The sequence below is a fragment of the Dromiciops gliroides genome, chromosome X (assembly GCF_019393635.1).
Source record: "Dromiciops gliroides isolate mDroGli1 chromosome X, mDroGli1.pri, whole genome shotgun sequence".
Classification (NCBI taxonomy): domain Eukaryota; kingdom Metazoa; phylum Chordata; class Mammalia; order Microbiotheria; family Microbiotheriidae; genus Dromiciops; species Dromiciops gliroides.
Genome location: NC_057867.1, coordinates 26,054,309 through 26,075,365, shown reverse-complemented (window position 1 = coordinate 26,075,365; position 21,057 = coordinate 26,054,309). Strand labels below are relative to the sequence as shown.

Sequence of the window (21,057 nt, the reverse complement as noted above, 5' to 3'; positions counted from 1 at the left end):
CTGTCTGATTTGAGGCCCTATTATAAGCAAGGAAGGGGAGAAGAAAACTTAGCTCTCTGTAATCTGGAAAAATGAGTTGAACTAAATGAGTTTCTCTTCTAAGATCCTTTCCATTTCTGCCATTTTTGTGTTTTGTTTTGTTCTTGTTTGTTTTGGGTTTTTTGTTGTTGTTGTTTTGTTTTTGCTGGGAAATGAGGGTTAAGTCACTTGCTCAGAGTCACACAGCTCGTAAGTGTCAAGTGTCTGAGGCCGAATTTGAACTCAAGTCCTCCTGAATCCAGGGCCGGTGCTCTATCGATTGCACCACCTAGCTGCCTTCCATTCTTTGTTCTAAGCTCCCTTCCATTTCTGATATTTTATAATCTTTGTTCTAAGTCCCACCCAGCTCTGCCATTCCATATGCTGATACTCCTCCCCCCAATGCTGACCTCCAGCTCTGGCCTTCTCTGTTCTAAAATCCCTCCCACCTCTCATCTAGCTCTTTCAATCCTTGTTTTAAATGCTGCACTAAGGTCCCCCTCGGGCTAAAACTCAGACTACCTATGATATTTCTCTCGTCTTGCCCTTGGCTGTTGATTCCCATTAAAACCCCCTTCTTTCCTTTCTACCTCAAGGTATACCAAACTCCCTCCCAAAAATAAGTCTACATTACTCTTACTCTATCCACCCAAGAAAATATTCACCAAAGAGAAAAGGTGCTGGGTGGAGCAGAGCGGGGAAGAGTGGAAGTCGGACCTTTAAGGTTGACTTATTGGCTATCTGATGTCTTCCTTCATCCACTGGGAGCTTCAGAGGGCTTAGGGTGTTGATCATTAGAGCTGAAAGAGATTTTGAGGGCCACCTAATGAATATCACTTCTTCCCTCATACCCCCAAACCTTTTCCTCCTTGCGCCCCCCACCATCCTGCTTCCTTTTTTGTTGGTCCTTTATAGAGAGACCGGGTTTCCCTTTCATTTCATCTTTACGTCTTACATGGCGAGAGGTGATTTCTAGCCATCACCAAAGCATCTGTCGATTCCTGTGTGGTTGTTTATTGTAGGTTCTGACCCATGCTGTTATTGTGAAAAAGGATCAGGAAGACGTCGACCCTTAATTACAGGTGTCAGTATGGGGGGTAATATTGGCTGAGCCCCAGTCCCTGCTGTGAAATCACGAAGAGTGGTCATTTTCGATTGTGATCATTTACTCGTGGGCACTAGTGGTTTTAATGATCAGCAAGTGTCTTACAGGTGATTACTTTTGCCTCGACAGTGACAGTGGCACCTGAATGAATGCATTTGGTCATTGTCCTGTCCTTCCCTGCCTCAGGTGTTTGTGATTCCTACATCAATGATCTACCAGTTTATTTTGATCATTGGTTCCTTTCTGATCTTTTGTCTCCTTCCCTCATGAGGCAGAATAAATCTTTCTGCCCTTCTTGCCTAGAAAAAACTCAAGTTGAAACTCTGGAGACACATTAACAGGCCCATTTGCTTCTGTCTTTTGCTCTTCTAGGGAAACAAAAGTACCTGTGTGCCAGCAGGAATGATTGCACCATCGATAAATTCAGAAGGAAAAATTGCCCATCATGCCGGCTCCGAAAATGCTATGAAGCAGGGATGACCCTTGGAGGTATGTTCAAAAACTTTGTTTTTAGAGCTCATTTTCCTCTCAGATAATCCTGAGAAAGAAGCAAGATTCTAAACATAGGCCGGCTTACATGGCCTGCCACATTTTCCCTCCTTTCATCCCCACTAGGTCTGTCAGAAGCCCCCAAACCTGCCACAGAACCCTCTGTGGTTGAGTTCACTGATCTAAATAGTGGTAAAGTGGCAGCTCAGGGTCAAAGGACCAAAGAATGCTCAGGCACTGCCCCAAATTTTGAGGAATGTCTAGAACTGACACCTCTGACACGGCACAATGGAGGTAATAAGGAAGGGCTTAGAGGTTGTCAAGGATTTGACTATCACTCACCACAGTAAGACAACCTTATCCCTCACTGCTTGGCCCCTTTATATATTCAAGGCCTAAAACCAGAGGCAGCTCCAAGCATAACCCAGTATACAAGACTCCTCCAGGGCAACAGAAAATATAAAGAAACACAAAGATGCATACAGAGTCTGCTGGGAACAGGCCTAAATTTGGAGTCAGAAAGCCTGGGTTTGTATTCAAGTTCTGTCACTCCCCTCAGTTTTCTCCTCTGTCAAATGAGAGGGTTGCACTGTGTGGCTTCCAAGATTCCAACCAGCTCAAAATCCAGGCTTCTTTGAGCTCATGCTTGGGGGAAAGCCACCCACATAGCTAGATGCCCAGGGCTGCATTCTGCTAACCAGTCAATAACTTGGTTCTAGGCTTTCCCTTCCCTCAAGGCCCTGAGCTCTCCCGGAAGATAGCTGAGTTCTGGTTTTGATCAGCTGAGCAGGACGAGAGGCTGGGGCCCTTGTTAGGGCTTGGGGCAAGGACTGTCTCTTCCCTGCTCCCGTTGGGCTCCACGCTGCCCATCTCAGCTCCATCTTGCACACAGCCTGTGTTTTGATTGCCAAATCCACCCAGTAAATTTCCTACTCCCCATTACCCAAGATGAGCAGGAATTGGCGTGTTTTTCTTCTCCCTAGCCATGCAGGCAGCAGCTCTGCTGCGGGTCTGTGGTTGGCCAACCACTGGGAGGAGCCTACCTCTTTCACCGGGGGCCTCTCCCCTTGCCTCCCCCCAGCCCCTAGCACCAGGCCAGAAGGTTCCAGCCCAGTTTGCTGATGCTCTGGCCACTGACTTGCAGCTCCACTTCTCATTTCTCTGTGTTTACATCTGCCTAGAAGCAGTATCTCTCCCTCCCCCCCCCATACAAAATGCTGCTTCCTTCAAGGACTTGCATTTTTTTTCATGAGAAAAACAGCCTCTTTAGGGCCCTTGGATTCAGAAATCAGAATGGGAGAAAGGCAAACCTCTTTCTGTCACTATGCTACCGTATTAGAGGTGATCAGCCCAACAAACTCAAAGCCTGGCCCTCTCCTCTCCCTCCCAGGGGCTAATTTAGAGCAATTGCACCTCTCTGCCTGTTCTAGTACCCTCTTTCAGAGAGCTGCCCCATGGCTCCATGGCTCGTGTGGCCACACACTTAGTGACCCAAATGTTTATTTCCCACCAGCTGCCCATTTCATCCCTTTGTCTTCTCCCACTCCCACCATGCTGGCATACACCAAGACACCCACAAAGATGATCACAAAGACCTTGCCCAGCCCCTCAGAAGCCCCCATTCAGTGAGTAGGGAGGGAGAGCTATCCCCATCTTCCAGATGGGGAAGTAGAGGCCCAGAAAGTGGAAGAGACTTAACTGCAGTCACACAATTAGGAAAGAACAGTCAGGACTTGAATTCAGGTCTTCTGACTGTTGGTATTGATCAGTCTTTGTGCTATACTCAGCTGCCTTTGAGAACCTACGAGCCAGAATGTCAGTACTAGAATGAACCTTAGAACATTGGACAGGACTGGCGGGGAAATAATAACCAACAGTTGTCAGGTGCAGGGTTGGCCCTCCCCACTTCAGCCGTCTGGGGAAACCTAGGGGACTTCCTTCTCAAAACCGCGTTTTTAAATACATGCAATAAAATATATGATTACAAGGGAAACCAATTGTAATGAAACAGGACTACCAAAATGGGGGGGGGGTATTTTAATTTGACTGAATTTTTTTTTGCAGAACATGAAATAACAGACTCCCTTTAATTAGCCTTTTATACAGAAAGGGAACCTGAAATACAGGCGCTTATTGTGAATTTAAGTCGAGATGCAAACTTTTTTAAAAACCGAATCTTTAAACTAGTTAAGCCACTGGGTTGAGTGCTTTAGGCTTTCCAAAGCACTTCCCATCTGTGCCTCGCAGTAACCCTTAAGGAATCCAAAACTGAGGGAGATTAAAGGAGCCTTTTGAAAAATACTGTTGCTTCACTAACGCATGGGATAGAATTTTATTGATACCTTTTGTTTTTACATCAACTTCATTGCTGAATATAGCCCCCCTCTACCCAGTGAGCCTCTCCTGGTAACACAAAATGGCGATTGGGTCTAAACCTCTGATTTCATTGGTACAGGGAAGGCCCAATGAGGAAACAGCTTTGACCAGAACAGATTGAGCACCTGCACATAAAATGACAGTGTTAGAGAGCCATGAGGGAGGGAAGGAGGGGGGAAGGAAGGAAGGAAGGAAGGAAGGAAGGAAGGAAGGAAGGAAGGAAGGAAGGAAGGAAGGAAGGAAGGAAGGAAGGAAGGAGGGATGGAGAGAGAGAAGGAGAAAGGAAGGGAAGGAGGAAGAAAGAGATAGAGAAAGAATGAAGGGGGAAGGAAAGAAGGAGGGAGGGAGGGGAGGGGAGGAAGAAAGGGGAGGGAGAGGAGGAAAGCACTTTGTAAAGCCCAATAATGAGCTCATTTGACCCTCACAAGACCCCTTTGGGGTGAGGAGACTGAAGCAAACAGTGGTAAAGTAACTTATCCAGGGTCACACAGCCCTTCAGTGTGGAGCAAGACTTGAACCCTAGCCCTTCCTGATTTCTAAGGTCAGCTCTCCATTCACCATCCCATGTTGCCACCAATAATGATGATGCCATTGGTATAGGGAAGTCCCAGTGAGGAAATTGCCCCCATCAGTGCGGTCCTACCTCTACTCTCGTTGCACCTTTGAGTTTTAGAGAGTTGACTGTGGCCCTGAGACACTTAAGTGACTTACCTAGGGTCACATAGCCAGTCTGTGTCAGAGGTAAGTAGGGCTCAAACCCAGGTCTTCCTGACTTCCAAGACTGGCTCTTTATCTAGTCTAGTTACATCAGATGACTCTTAACAAAGAATTCAAAAAACAGTGAAAAGAACAGTTTAGCAAAAGCCTGTGTTCATCAGCCTTATATCACAGGATATGCAACATTATGTACCCATAGGCCCTCACCTTGGCAAGGAAGAGAGGGAGGTGCTTTTCTCCACTGACAGAGGAAAAACTTAAAAGAACCAGTCGCATAGCCTAATAAATGTGAGAGGCAGAATCTGAATTTAGGGGAATCTCCTTCCTTGAATTCCTTCTTCTATACCACCCTTCCTAGCTAGAGTCCCTCTAGTTGGACCCCCTCATTTTAACAATGAGGATACTTCTTAGATCATAGGATCATTGAGCTGGAAGGCACCATCCCACTTTACAACTGAAAAAACTGAGGCTGGCAGCTATGAAGTGACTTAGCCAAGTGGGATTGGTCATTCATGGCACTTCCAAATCTGCCTGGCATCCCTTCCCCACTGCTGTCAGCTAGAGACCAGGAGGCCCCTATTTGCCCCAAACCCCAAAAAGGTGGCCAAGAATCCAATGTGAAGAACACACTCATGTCACAAAGAATCCACGCACTTAGAACTTACTTATTCTCTTGGGGCCAAACATGCCACCTTTCCTCAGACTCCCCCCTCCCCCCCCAGCCCAGTTTATTGTTATTTGCACACTCAGTGTACATCAAACATTGACTTCATGTAAACAAATAAAAAGCAAAGAGCCAATGGGATGCTTCCAACTTAATGAGGTTTGAATATGGCCTAGTCATTCTGACAGTTCTCCAAACTCATTAAAATGCTGTGCTATATAATTGTGTGCCTTCCTCCAACCATACTATGCATTCTGGGGTCAGATTGAAATGACTTTAGGCTTTTCCCATGTTTTAGAGAACCCAGACCAGTGGCATCACATAATGAATTTTGAGTCAGAGGACTTTGAATTTGGAGGTCAGCTTGTGACCCCCATGTAACCTTAGCATAGGGAGTGCTGGACCTGAATTCCCAAAGACCTGCCTGCAAATCCTTCCTCTGAAGCCAACTGTGTGACCCTGGTCAAGTCCCTTCCCCTCCCTGGGCATCGGTTTCCTCATCTGTAAAATGAGGGGGTTGGACTCAGTGCTTTATGAGGCCCCTTCTAACTCAAGATGTAAGAGGAGCCTATGAATGACCTTGGGCCATTCCCTCCCTGGACCTCAGGGGCAGATCACTATTTTCCCATGAATCCTAGATAAATTAGACCTGTGGAGTTGAAGGTGGTTGGCTTGGTCTCCAGGCCTAGACATAATAACCTTTGTTCCTTCTTCCTTCATTCTGCACATTGGAGATGGGAGCTTGGCACTTGGGAACTAGGGAACTCCCTGCAACTGATAGGCCGAGACTAGTGTCTGGAGCATCGGGGAATGAAATGACTTGCCCAGGGTCATGCAGATAATGTGTGTCAGAAGATATATTTGAATCAATTAGCAAGTTTTTAAGCCATTGGCCCCATGCTGGCTGGGACATGGGCATAAAAAGAAATAGTTCTGGCCTCAGGGGTCACAGGGTCACAGATTTAGAGCCAGAATGAACCTCAGACATACTTTTGTGCTCTCAAGGGAGGCAACATATGCACAGATGGATGTGCGTAAAATGCAATCCAAAGTAATTGGGGGCAGCAGGGTTGATTAGGAAAGATCTAAGCTAGAAGGTGACTCTCAAACTGAAATTTGAAAGAATCCTCAGATTTCCTAGAGTTTCTCAACTTAGCACACCAAGTTTGAAAGCTCTCCTCTCAAAATAAGCCTATGGGGTAGCTGGCAAAGAGTATGGTCTTGTTCAGTCGTGTCAGGCTCTTTATGACCCTGTGGGGCATAGCATACCAATACCGTCCATGGGGTTTGCCTGGCAAAGACACTGGAGTGGTATGCCATTTTCTTCTCCAGATTATTTTACAGATAAGGAAATTGAGACAAACAGGGGAAAGTGACTTGCCCAGGGTCACATGGCTAATAAGTGTCTGAGGCTGGATTTGAACTCAGGTCTTCCTGACTCCAGGCCCAGGGCTCTATCCACTGCAACACCACCTTGCTGCCTCCAGTAAAACATTACTATCCCCATTTTAAAGATGAGGAAACTGGGGCAGCTAGGTGGCACAGTGGATAGAGCGCCGGCCCTGGAGTCAGGAGTACCTGAGTTCAAATCCGGCCTCAGACACTTAACACTTACTAGCTGTGTCACCCTGGGCAAGTCACTTAACCCCAGTTGCCTCGCAAAGTAAAAAAAAAGACAAAAAAAAAAGATGAGGAAACTGAGTCTGCAAGGTGATATGCTCAGGGTTACAGAGTTAGCTTCAGAGATGGGATTTCACTACAAATCCAAAGCTTCCATGATTTCTCATTTATCATAATGATTAAGTTCCTGTTATTTGGCAAGGCTGGGCACTAGGGAAGAGAATGAGGTGACTAACCAGCTTCTGACCTCAAAGAACTAAGGCACATGAATAATCCTGGAAGCCAAGATCTAGAAGGCAGCTAGAGGCTGATAGAGCCACCTCTGAGGCCAGCTATTCTAACCCTTTCATTTTACAGAGGAGGAAACTGAGGCCCAGGGATAGGAAATGAATGGCCCAGCACCATCCAGTGACACACAGGCCATCAATGGCAAAGTCAGGATTTTAGTGGAAGTCTCCCTGATTCTAAGTTTCGTGCCCTATATTCATCTCTCTTCCCACTGCACCACACCATCTCCAGTCCGATTCCCCAAATATATGTTAGAATAAGACAAGTACCTGAGAATGTGTTGAGAATTCAGAGGCAGGAAAGTTTACCCCAGGCCCAGGGCTGGGGAGAAAGACTTCACAAGGTAAAGAGAGGCCTTGAAGGATGGTCCAAAATGGATAGGACAGGAGGGATTGGTGAAAGGAGAAAACATGCCAGATGTGGGGAGTATTTTAAGCAAAGGCAAAGAGAGGAGAAAGTCTAGCACTGGGCCCTGCCTTTGTCTGGGGCTGAACAAGGAGAGAAGTTGCTCGAAAGGTAAGTGATACCAAGTGAGGAAGTACCTCCAACGAGACTGAGAATTGCTAGCATGTAAATAGGGCATGGACATTAGCAAAACACTTTCCACGCATTCTCTCATTTGATGAGTGCCTGGCCAAAAAAACTGGCCTTCTAGCCATGACTCTTTCTTCCATTTCCATTTCCAGGCCTGGTACCATGGCCTCCCTTAGCAGGCTCCAGGCCTCAGCAAAGGGGGCCACGGACAGTTGGCAGTTCCTTGAAGGCCTAGTTGCCAAGGAGGGATCTTTTCTTGTGCATGTTATATTTCTGGTTGCCTTTTGAAAACAACATATCGCTAATTGCTTCAAGAATTTCAATCCTTTACCCACTTTGCACTTGAGAAAACAGTTATAAATATCCCAGACTCGATCAAGGGCCTTCCCTTTCCTCCTGAGTTAGTTACAGCTCTTTCACAGCCCATAATCACAAAAAATACATAGACGTTTCTCACTTTCCCCTATTAAGTCCTCAAGGATAAACTCTCTTTTTCAAAGCTGAAGAGAAAAAAAAACCAACAGCCCATTTCTGGTAGCATGGGTGTGCGTTGTAGTTGTCATTGTCGTTGCTCAGCTGTTTCAGTCATAGCTGACTCTCTGTGACCCCATTTGGGGTTTTCTTGGCAGAAATACTGGAATGGTTGACCACTTCCTTCTCTAGCTCATTTGACAGATGAGGAAACTGAGGAAAACAGGGTGAAGTGACTTGCCCAGAGTCACACAACTAGTGAGTGTCTGAGGCTAGATTTGAACTCAGGTCTTCCTGACTCCAGGGCCAGTGCACTATCCACTGCAGTGCCACCTAGCTGCTGTGCGTGTGCACACTCATACTCACGTTGTAAAGAATGGTCTCCTTTGTTACTGCCTATATCTTGCTAAAGTCTATAAAAGGTCAGAGCCAGAAAGGACCTTAGACATCACCTAGTCTAGCCTCATTGTTTTGCAGAGGAAGAAACTGAGGCCTGATGAGTGGAAATTACCTGCCCGAAGTAAGACAGGGATCATGGACTCACAGAATCTCACAGAACGTTAGCGATGAAAAGGACCTTAGAGATCATCTCGTCCAATTCCCTTCCATTTGTTTTGTTGTTTTAAAAAAAAAAAAAAAAACAGAGGAGGGGGCAGCTAGGTGGCGCAGTGGATAGAGCACCAGCCCTGGAGTCGGGAGGACCTGAGTTCAAATCCGACCTCAGACACTTAACACTTACTAGCTGTGTGACCCTGGGCAAGTCACTTAACCCCAATTGCCTCACTAAAAAAAACCCAAAAAAACAAAACACAAACAAAAACCAGAGGAGGAAACTGAAGCCCAGAGAAGGGAAGTGACTTGCCCGAAGTCACACATAGAATCTTAGATCTAGAGCTGGAAGGGCCCTCAGAGGCCAGCTAATCTAACCCCTTCATTTTACAGACGGGGAAACTGAAGCTCAGGGAGGAAGCCACAGAGCCAGTACAGGAACCCAGGACCTCTGCCTCTAAATGCACTGCCCTTCCCTACTGCCTCATCTGGCTCTGGCTCTGGCTCCGGCTGCTCCCTGCTTCACCTTGCCTAGACTCCCGGAGCTGGTTGGCTCCTTTCTGCCCTGGTGGAGTATAGCCAGCCTGCCAGTTGCCCAGAGGACTTTCCCACGCCTCAGGCAGCACCCCTTGTCTCCCCACCCCCAAACCTCCTCCACTACCTCTATTTCAAATGATTAATGATGGCTTCCATCTCCTTGGCATTCCCTCCTTTCCAACGGGCTTTGCTTGGACCTGCCCAGGCCCCGGGGGACACCACCGGGGGATGGGAGAAAGTGGGGAGCCTGTAGCCACCACCACATGCCTTGGACTGTCATTGGCCTTGTGGCCAGTGTAGGCAGGGTTTGCCCTGATCCTTTGTGGCTCTCCAGCCCAGGACCCAGCACTGCCACACGCACGCTCTTTCCTCAGCCCTTTGGATTTGCTCTGCCCATGAACTCTGCTTTGACTTGGCCTGAAGTCTCACTTATTCTCTTGGATCACAATTTGGACTACGCCTTTTTTCCCCTGGCAGAGTTCTTTCTCTTGCATTGGGCCATTTCTCTCCCTAAGGGGTTGGGGATTGGGGGAAGGGAGAACCCTGGAAGCTAGGATAGGGCAAGGATTCTTCTCCCTACTTTACAGATGAGGAAACTGAGGCCCAGAGAAGAGAAATCACTTGCCCACTAGTCACATGATAGACTAGTAAGGGACTGGGCTGGGACTGGAGGCCTAGCCTTCCTAACTGCAGTTATGACACTGCCTCCTCCCACAAAACCAGAAGAGCCATCCCCCTAAACATGGCACCTTAGTTTGAACCCCAACATAATATCTGGGAGCATTGTAGCTTTCAACAGACCTACAGGACAAGATGCCAGATTACACAAAATTCCATAATGTCCCAACTGGAATGACCCTAGAAAATCTAGTTCTGATTTTACATATGGAGAAACTGAGGCCTAGAAAGGGGAAATGTCTCTAACTCTCTTGGTGTATGCACCCTAATAATGAGGCTGATTGTACAGCTCCCAGAGGTCCTTGAATCAGTGCAGTGAAAAGTGAGCTCCATTTGAAGTCCCAGGATCTGGGTTCAGATGTCAGCTTTGCTATTTAGTCCTTATGTGTGTGACATTGGGCTTGTCACTTTATCTGGGCTTCATTTCTCCCATCTGTAAAATGAAAGGCTTAGGCTCTATGACCTCTGAGCTCCCTTTCTCCTCTGAGTCTTTGATTCCTCTGTGAGTCCAGAGATCACACCCTGGCAATGAATATGTAAGCATAAAATTATTGGACTATGAAATATAGCTGTTCAGGGGTAGAAGTTTCTATATGAGACCACACACATGAGGCTTCCTTTTCAGCATCCCCAGGAGAGGAGGTAAGTACCTGTCAGTCCTTGGGGCATCAGGTAGAACTACTTGGGCCTCCTCCCACCTCTGCCCCCTCCCCAGCTATAAGCCTTACAATGAGGGGGGAGAGGTGTCAATAGTATTTCTGCCTACATGGAAGCTGTGTGTAGCCAGGCTCTTAAAACAGGACAAAAGATCCTACTGGCTCCCATTTCTCTGGTTAATTTTTAAGGCTTACAAAGAATTCTTCTCCCAAGCTAACCCTGCTTGTCCCTGACTCCCATCTTTCACTTTCCTCCCTAGTAGCAACCTAGAAGAGGCAGCTAGGTGGCGCTGCAAGGGATAAAACACTAGGGCCTGGAGTCAAGAAGCCCTGAGTTCAAATGCAGCCTTAGATACTAACTAGTTGCATGACACTGGGCAAGTTGCAGAACCCTGTTTGCCTCAGGTTGCTCATCTGTAAAATGAGCTGGAGAAGGAAGTGGCAAACCACTCCAGTATTTTTGCCAAGAAACCCCAAATGGGGTCACAGAGAGTCAGACACAACTGAAAAACAACTGACCAAGAAAAACAAAAATCAGACTGGAAAGAAGACCACTGAGAAATAGAATTCCCCTAGTGTTAGGAGCCCCCATCAGACTTCACAAATAATATGTATAATTTATGTTGCCTTAGTATTTCAGGCTCTGAAAAGGGATTTCCCCTTGACAGCTCTTAGCAGTCCTTGGGTGGAGGGGGGAGAGGTATAAAGTAATGTCATAAACAATGTATTATAGGAATCATTTCTTTTGGAACCTCAGCCCCCATTTTACAGAGAAGAAAACTGAGGTCCAGGAAGGGGAAGGGACTTGCCCAAAGTCTATCTGTCTCTCTGTCTATCTCTCTCTCTATGTCTCTGTCTGTCTGTCACACACACACACACACACACACACACACACACACACGATAAAGTTACAGAGCCTAGATATGAACTAGATATGAATCTGGGTCCTGTGGCCAAGATTAAAGTTGTCCTACACCATGGTCGTCAGCAGAAATTGACTGCTTAGACCTCATGTAGCATTTGCTTTCCTTCTGTCACACGTGTCATTTTAAAATTATAGTTATGTATGAGAGTAAGATTAATATTTGTACTCTCCTACACTCTCCCTCCTCTATCCCCTGGCACAATGCTCTGCACACAATAGATTAATAAATGTTTGCTTAAAGCTGAGTTAGGAAACCTGGAGCCAAGGGTTGTTGGACTGATGAGCCATATCTATATAGGAAAGTATTTTCTAAACACAGTGCTTGGTTCAGTAAAGAAAAATTTCATTTGAGCTGTTGAGACAGCCAATTTGAAAATGCTTTGGGGTTTCAATTTTCAAAGAAGATTGCTGCCACCTGGTGGGAACAATTGAAGGATTTCAAGTGGTTAAGATCCTACCAGAGTTTTCTTTTTAGTATGATCAGTAGTTATTTTTAAGGTCTTAAAGCTTAATGAGTTCAGTTAGTGTCTGTCTGTCTGTCTGTCTGTCTGTCTGTCTCTCTCTCTCTCTCTCTCTCACACACACACACACACACACACACACACACACACACACACACACACTCTCACACTCTCTCTCTCTCTCACACACACACACCCCTTGCTTTACATGTGAGCCAGCTAAGGTCCAGAGAAATAAAATGTTTTATCTATGGTGACAATTGATAGTTGGTGACCAAGGCAGGATTAGAATCAAGGCCCAATTTTTCCAGTTCCTCATCTTTAGCATTTTGATTGTTAACAAAGTCCATCCCTCAATATCACCATCTGAGGTAGGTTGATCAAGTGTTCATATTCCCCATTTTACAGAAGAAAGTAAAGCTCATAGAGTCTGGGACTTATCTCAAGTTACATCACTCATAGATGTTCAAGCCAGGAATTCACAGAATCTTAGGCCAAAGAGACCTTGGAGGCCATCTTTAGATACTCAAAGAGACAGAGTACCAGCAAGTGGTCACCTTTCTCTACTTACAGACCTCTCCTGAGGAGGAAGCCACTGTCTCTCAAGGCCAATGCTTCTAGGCCAACCTTCCAGGGCCAAGATAAACAAGTCTAATCACTTCTACTGAATAGCCCTTCAAACACCTAGCTATCCTGCCCTCCCCACCCCTCAACCAGCCAGGACTTCTCCAGTCTAAGTGGCCACAGTTCCTTCTACCAATATTCAAATGTATGGCATGTCCAAAAGGCCCTTCACCATCTGGTTGCCTTCCTTTGGACCCTTCCTAAGATATGGTGCCCAGAACTGAACATGGTACTCCAGACCAGGGTGATTATCACTGAATTGTTAGAGTTGGAAGAGACCTCTGAAATCATCTCATCCAACCTCATGCTCCCTCTACAACATGTCTGATAAGGAGCCCTAAACTGAAGAGATAGCAGTCCATTCCTCTTAAAGACAGCTCTAATGATTTTGCCATCCAGCCTCAGTTGGGCTCTTTGTCCCTTTCCTCTACTGCTCCTGGTTCTGCCCCCCGGGGCCAAACAGAACCAGGCTAAGCCCTCCTTCCCCGTGATAGCCCTTCAGGTACCAGAAGCTGGTTACCATGTGCCCTCTGAGTCTTCTCTTTTCCAGGCTAGACATGTCCAGCTCTTAGCTTGTAGCCCCCAACACCATCCTGGAAACCCACTTCTGGAATACTCTCCAGCTTATCAGTGTTATTCCTAAATTGTGGGGTTCAGAACTGAACCCAGAGGGGTAATCCCCTCGTTTTTCCTTGACACTGGGCCTCTCTACACTGCCCAAGATGGCATCTGCCTTCTCAGCTTCCCTGGCACACTATTGATTCTTCTTCTATGGGGCTTGCAGTCCACTAAAAGTCCTTATCTTCTTCCACTGAGGCACATCTACTTTGTCTCTTACTCACCAGGCTTATTTTTTGGAAGCCAAATGTTTAAACATGCAACATGCATGAACAAGAGAGGGCATGCTCTAACCATGGTAGGAAGGACATGGAATCTAGGTTAGAAATGAACATGGAGCGAATCTTCTGGAATCCTGACTGTCCTTCAGACTCTCAGTTATCCACAGATTTGATAACTGTGCCATCTGTGCCTTTATCCAAGTCAGTGGCAAAATGTTTAGCAACACAGATCCCTGGGGCACTCCACTGCAGACATCCTACAAGCAGACAAAGGAGTATTTTTTATTTATTTTGGGGGGTGAGGCAATTGGGGTTAAGTGACTTGCCCAGGGTCACATAGCTAGTAAGTGTTAAGTGTCTGAGGCCAGATTTGAACTCAGGTACTCCTGACTCCAGGGCCAGTGCTCTATGCACTGTACCACCCAGCTGCCCCAGAGGAATATTAATGACAGCTCATTCTTCACCCAGTTCCAAGCCCACCTAACTGTGCTAAGGAGCCCTCCCCTGAAGAGATAGCAGCCCATTCCTCTTAAAGCTTTCAGACAGCTCCAATGATTTTGTCCTCTGTGCTAGCTAGCATCTAGGCCCCATCTAGGCCTTGACATCTCGTCCAAGAGACTTCATCAAATGCTTCGCTAAAAGCTAGGCAAACAATAACTACACCATTCCCTGAATGTATGAAAGAGGATGTGCAGCTTCTCAGATATGGCCTGCTCTTGAGCTGGCTTTTTGGTATGATAGCTGTCTCCTTTTCTTGAAGTTCACTGACTAACTCTTTCCTAAGATATCCTCAAATTTTGCCTGGATTCCAAATTAAGTTTATCGCCTTTGGGGTTTGTAAACACTTTTAATTTTTTTTTTTTGGGCAGGGCAATGAGGGGTAAGTGACTTGCCCAGGGTCACACAGCTAGTTAAGTGTCAAGTGTCTGAGGCTGGATTTAAACTCAGGTCTTCCTGAATCCAAGGCCAGTGCACCACCTAGCTGTCCTGGAGTCAGGAAGACCCGAGTTCAAATGTAGCTTCAGATACTTACTAGCTGTGTGACCATGGGCAAGCCATTTCACCTCTGACTGCCTCAGTTTCCTGCCTCAGTAAAATGGGGATAATAATTACACCTCCTACCCAGGGTTGCTTTGAGGACCAAAGCAGATAATGGATGTAGAGTGCTTGGGAAACCTTGAGGTACTATCCAAATACAAATTATCCTTCATCCTAGTAAATCCAAACTATTGGCCTTCTCCAGTTCTGTGGTAACTCACCTGCTCTACAGCATCCCAATTCTTTCAGAAGCTGTTGTTCACATGGGTCTTATGACTTGTAATTATCAAGCACAACTGGACATTTTCTCACTCTCCTTCCTGATCTTAGCCATCAAGCCACGTTTATTCTGTACTTTCAGTTCAAAGGTCATTGTTCTTGGAAGAGAGGAGAGAAACAAAATAACAATTGACCAGCTCTGCCTTCATCAAAAATTTTTGTCCTTCCACTCATCATCCCCCTAGTCCTGGCCAGTATGCCTCTCTTAGTGCCACTGAATATTGCATTAGGGGGCTGATGTTGACTTGCTTGAAGCCTTACTGTCCAATAAAATCTCCACCTCTTTGCTCACGTGAGCCACTCTCCCACCATAAGACATTTTGGACTTACAACATTGATTTTTTGCACCCAAGCGTAAGATTTTACATTTCTTTCTATTAAATCGCCATCTTGGTAGATTTGGCCCAACAGTCTAACACATAATGACCTCTTTGGATCCTGACTTGGTCATCCATTGGGCTAGCCATACCACCCTCCAAACAGCTTTGTGTCCTAGGCACATTTTATAGGCCTTACCAGTCACACCCAGGTCACCTGACTCCAACAACATTGTTCTTTCCCATACCTGAGAAAACAAACAAATAAATAAATGCATACATACACATATATAAACATATATATGTATTGTGTGTGTATGTATTTACATTTTAGAGACCTTTATGCCCCTTTACTCATGTTGCCCATTTACAAGTTACTGAGTGGACCTAAGAAAAAAGGCCCAGGCATCAAAACAGGAAGAGAGCCTTCAAATCACCTAACATGGATAGTGTCCCCATGGCAACAAAAATCTTAGGAAAAGTATGGGCAATGGTGGTGCTATTCTGGCCACCTCACTGTGCCATCCACATCCATCCACTTGCAGCCCCATGGGTCGGGCGAGGGTGGGACTGAAATGCTTTCCCCCCTCCCCCATGTCCCTCCTCTTCCTTAGCTGCTGCATCATTAGAGCAGTGGCTAGGTTCTGTGCCTGCATCATAGGACCCCATCCTCTTCATTTTATAGATGAGGGAACTGAGGCCCACTGAGATAGAAGAGACTTGCCTGAGGACAACTAAGGAATAGAAGCAAGCCATGCCCTCTTCAACCACACCTCCCTTCCCCTCCTTTTCTCCCCTCCCCTCCCTGCCCCTTTTCTGCACCCATTCACCTCATGCATTACCTCTAGCTAGCTGTGTATGATCCACAGTGTCCTGAACAGGAGCCCTAAATGGACTAAGTAATAAATAATAATAATAATAATAATAATAATAAACAAGAGCTGATATTTATACAAGCACTTTACAAATATGATCTCATTTGTTCCTCACAACAACCGTGAGAGGGAGGTGCCCTTATTATCTCCATTCTACAGTTGAGAAAACTGAGGCAGACAGAAGTTAAGTGATTTTTCCAGGGTCACACAGCTAAGAAGTATCTGAGTCGAGATTTGGACCCAGGTCTTCTTGACTCCAGGCCCAGTGCTCTATACACAATGGTACCCCCTAGCTGGGATTGAAACTCCCCAGATGGCCCAGGATGACTGTGCTCAGCCTATTAGGGGAGCCCCAGGGCCTAGCAGTGGATAAGATTGCTTTCTCCCTCCCCCACCCCCACCCCCATACTTCTTCATTCAATGGTCTTTCTCTTCTGTATTAGAGAAATCCCGCGTGCGCAATCACAAGCACCACAAAAGGACCAGGGACTGAAGATGAGCTCTTCTTCTTCATTCAGACCAAGGGCTCTAGAAGTCTCTCTCTAGCTGAGGGCCCCAGGAGGCAGGAGCTGCCTTCTCTGTCAGTAACTGGGGTCAATGGGCAGGGGCGGGGGAGACAATGGGGCTTATTCTTTTGGTGAAGGGCTTAGATACAAGCCTACCTCACAGGGTTGTTGTGAGGAAATGTCAGAGGACATTTTGAATCTTGAGCCGCCATCTTGCCTGTGCCGTGCATTGGCCTAGCCACCTAACAGTCCTCAGTGCCCAATTCTGTGTGTGCCACCTGAGGTGGACGAGTTGTGCTATGGTCCTACTCATTGTGAGAGCCTTGCTGTTGAATCACAAACCAGCAGAGCCTCGGCAACACACAGGAACCCCTAGAGCAAATGTCCTTAACCCCTTTTGTGTCTTTTAGCAGGCTGGGGGAACCTGTGCGCCCCTCCCCAGAATACTGTTTTGTAAATCATTACAGGATATGCTAAATTTCAGTTAGACATTTGTAAAAATAAAAATGCCCATTTTTTCCCATCTAAGTTCACAGACCACCTGAAATCTATCCCCCAACACTAGACTATGAACCATTAAAGCCAGTCCCCTACTCAAAATGTGAATCCCCACATAGTCAAAGATTAGCCAGGAGAAAGCTTGTAGATCATCTAGTTTTTTCAGCCTCAGGATAAATACCTTCAGGAATGAGGAACTCATTACCTCACAAAGCAGCCCATTTCATAATTGTTAGAGCTTTCTTCCATCTTAAGCTGACCTCTGCCTGAATTGGACCTTTCCCAAGAATAAGACAAAAATCTCCCTTCCATATAAACATCTAGCCCTTTGAAGGGCTCATTTGAAGAAAAATTGCCAGGAAGCACCCTTGGGCTTCCAGATGGTTTGGAGGCACCTGTGGCCCTTTCCAATTAGCCATTAAGGAAAGGGGGTAGGGGCATCAGCTGCCTCCCTCCTCCGCTGAGGGGCTGATTTATCAATATCTGTCTCCCCATATCCTTGTGGGTCATCCTCAGGCCTTGGCTGAGGCTCCTGAAAATTGACCACACTAATGAAACTTAGAACCAACATGCAGACCTCCTCTGGCCAGGAAGTATCCTCAGTCTTCTTCAGAAGACAGAAAATCTCAAGAAACAGAGGCACAGGCAATGGCAATCAGCTGTGAAGGCTCATTAAGACTGACTCACTCATGGGGCAGGGAAGCAGCTTGTCCAAGAGGATCAGAGATGGGGCAGCTAGGTGGCGCTGCTGTGGATAAAGCACCGGCCCTGGATTCAGGTGGACCTGAGTTCAAATCTGGCCTCAGACACTTGACACTTACTAGCTGTATGACCTTAAACAAGTCATTTAACCCTCATTGCCCCACCAAAAAAAAATCAGAGATCCTAAGCTCCTCTAGCCCTTTCATTTTACAGAGGAGGAAACTAAGGCCCATGGATGGGAAGGGACTTGCCCAAAGTTGTACATAGAGCTAGAAGGCACCTCAGAGTCTATCCAGTCTAGCCATTTCACAGAGGAGGAGACTGATGCCCAGAAAGGGCCAGTCTTGAGTCCAGTGTCTGAGGCCCAATGAGAACCTAGGTCTTTGGCTTCCCATCCAGCTGCTTTATTAGTGGTCACATAACTAGGAAGTAGTAGGCCCAGGCTCCCTGGCTTGCCTCCTTTTCTCCCTTGCTGTCCCTACTTGCCCAGTTATTCAGGGCTTAAGCAACAGGTCCAGGTATCTTGTGACTCAATTTTCTCCTTGCCCAACACTGGGACCCCAGGGTAGCTGCAGTGGGTGGGGGAGGCAGGGCTATGTCTGAGGGGACCTGAACTCCAAGCAGGGAGAGCCCGTGAATTCCAACAGCCACCAGATCCTCCCCTTCCTTAGTGATGCTAGGAAGCCAGAGTCCAACTCAGGCCCTTATATAATTGCCCATTTCTGGCCTTGAGCCTTCTTGCCTCATCTGCCCTTTTGTTCCTGCCCTGTCTCATCCTCTGCATCTCCCACATACCCACTTTTCTTGACAGTCAGGCCTCCCCCCATCTCCTTCCCACATCGGCCCGAGAGGCGATGCTGACGGCTAATATTCTGGTATTCTCCATCCCCCCAAACCTCCATGATGAAATGGGTCATCTCCAGAGCCAGGCTCCGGAGGGCAGAGACACATAAGGCCCCCTGGCCCTCCTGCCTTCCCTGCGAACTAGCCTCCCTCTCCCTCTCTACCCCCTGCCCCAGACACACTCCTCTCACCTTCTGGTGGCCCTTTGAGACCTCCCTTCTGGAGAGCAGCCAGCCAGGGATCCCAGTCTGCTTGGGGCACCGCAGCAATCTCTAGGCCCACAACAGGTTCCCCAAGTGTGCTTTGGAAGGCTAATGGGCTTTCTTTTTGAACTGATTTCTGTTTGTTGGAATGTGACATTTTTCTGCTAGCAAATTTTCCTTTAATAAAGCCATTAATACACCAATGGTATTTTATTATTTACGGCAGACTGACAGAAATAATGCTGTTAACATTGCCCCCCCCCCCTTTTCTCTTTTTCCTTTTTTTTTTTTTCTCATTTGCTTCCCAGGTCATCCTGACCTGTTCAGCTGGGGCTGTCTAACATTTGTTTTTAATGTCAGTTGAAAAGTAATTGTAAAAACATGTATGCTCCAAATTAGTCCAATCTTTTTTTTTTTTTAATTCCTGCTCTCCCTCCCCTTTTCCAGTGGAAAAGCCTGGCACTGGAGCCTATTTCCCAGGCTTGGCATTTCCTGGGAGCAGGTTTTCTGAGTCTGTGGGGCCTTGTGCTAAGGATGGCATCTGGACAGCAAACTCCTTGCCGTTGGCACGGTGCTTCTTAACAGCCCAGAGAGAGGAGACTTGGAAGAGAGCCCTGGCCGCTTGGTGTGCTGGCCTCATTCCACAACCTTCCATATCATCTTGTTACCCATTCCTTTTACGCTGACAAAAGCTAGACTCCATTAGACTCGATCTTTTTTTTTCATAAGTTTTATAGATGCCTTTTGTTCCTCTATCATAATCACACACGCCCTACCCCACACCCCCCTCCAGAATCAAACCCTCCCTTGTAACAACAACAACAACAAAAAAGCTTAGGCTGAAGCAGCTGGTGACTATGTCTAACAGGGCATACCAAATTCAGCCCCTGTAGGCCCCTGCTTCTCTGTGGAGCGGAGGGAAAAGCAATCAAATGGCAGGGAGGCAGGCAGTGAGAGGAGGGAAGGAGTCCTGGGGTCAAGTGTCTTCTTCCTAGCCTACTGGTCTCATCCCCTCTCTTCAAATCAAATAGACTCGATGATTCCTGAGGCCCTATCTAGCTCCAATAGTCTCCATTTCCGTGATCCTGGCAGAGAACTGAGGTTGAGTTGCCTGTGTGCCTATATACCTATGTTCCTAAGTCCCAGCCTAGAAAAGCCCCTGCTGGTTTGTCACTGGATGGCTGAGCCCCAGACAGCTCTGTCCATCCCCAACACACACACACACACACACACACACACACACACACACACACACACACACACCCCTTCTGTTGGTCAACAAGCATTTATTAAGCACCTACTATATACACTCCACTAGGCCTTATGAACACAGAGACAAAAATGAACATTTTTACCCTCAAGGAATTTACATTCAGCCAGGGGAGCAATGTGCACACATAAAAATGTGGACCAATTAAATCCAGGGGGATTGTAGTGAGGGAGGTACTAACCCATCGCTCAAGCTGAGCCTTGACAGAAGCTGACAGCCCCGGCTTTTTCCATCTCTAATCCTCTTTAAATCCTTGGAACCATGCCCTCACTCCCACTCCTCCAGTCTTTGGGGTCCCCAGGGCCCCACCCCAGGCCTCCTCCTCAATGGAGTTAGTTAGGGTTCTTGGGGCCTGGTCCTTCACTAGAAGCCTGAGAACCTAGTGGGCAAGGAAGCACCCATAATGACCTTGCCATCCCTCACCAGGTGACCCACTGGCCTAGAAGGCTTTAGGAAAGGGCTGAGGCAGGCCATGAAGCCAGACCAAATCAAAATGTCTCTGGGAAATATTTTACAAAATAAGTCAAACTACAATAAAACATAGATAACACAACATTTTAAAACTAAGCCGATCTGCGGCCCCTGGGGACCCTTCTGAGGTCCTGGTTTCTACTTGAGTTCGGCTCTAGACTGGAGGAAGGATGCTTGACTTTTTGTGGTCCCTGCCCCTTTTTTCCATTAGCCTATAGAACACTACTCAGAATCATGTCTTTAAATGCATGCAACAAAATCCATAGGTTATCAAAATATTTGAAAAACAAGTCCACAGACCCCAGGTTAAGAACTCCTGATTTGTGTTCTTCCAACTTAAAGGGTTCTTAACAATGGATCTCAGAGTCATAAACTACAAGGGACCAAGTAGAGAGAATTCCGGACTTTCCTTCAGAAGATCTGAGTTCAAATCTTGACTCATATACTTACCAGATGTTTTTACCATGAGCAAGGCACTCAGTTTCCTCTTCTGTGAAATGGGAA

General features: G+C 46.7%; 1 protein-coding gene across 1 annotated transcript in view; it reads left to right on the top strand.

Moving 5' to 3' along the window:
• Positions 1-21,057, top strand: part of AR (androgen receptor) — a 227,272-nt gene that overhangs the window by 183,769 nt on the left and 22,446 nt on the right. The window contains exon 3 of the mRNA XM_043974531.1: positions 1,496-1,612. Within this exon, the coding sequence (XP_043830466.1) occupies positions 1,496-1,612 (117 nt within the window). The remainder of the gene's footprint in view (positions 1-1,495; positions 1,613-21,057) is intronic.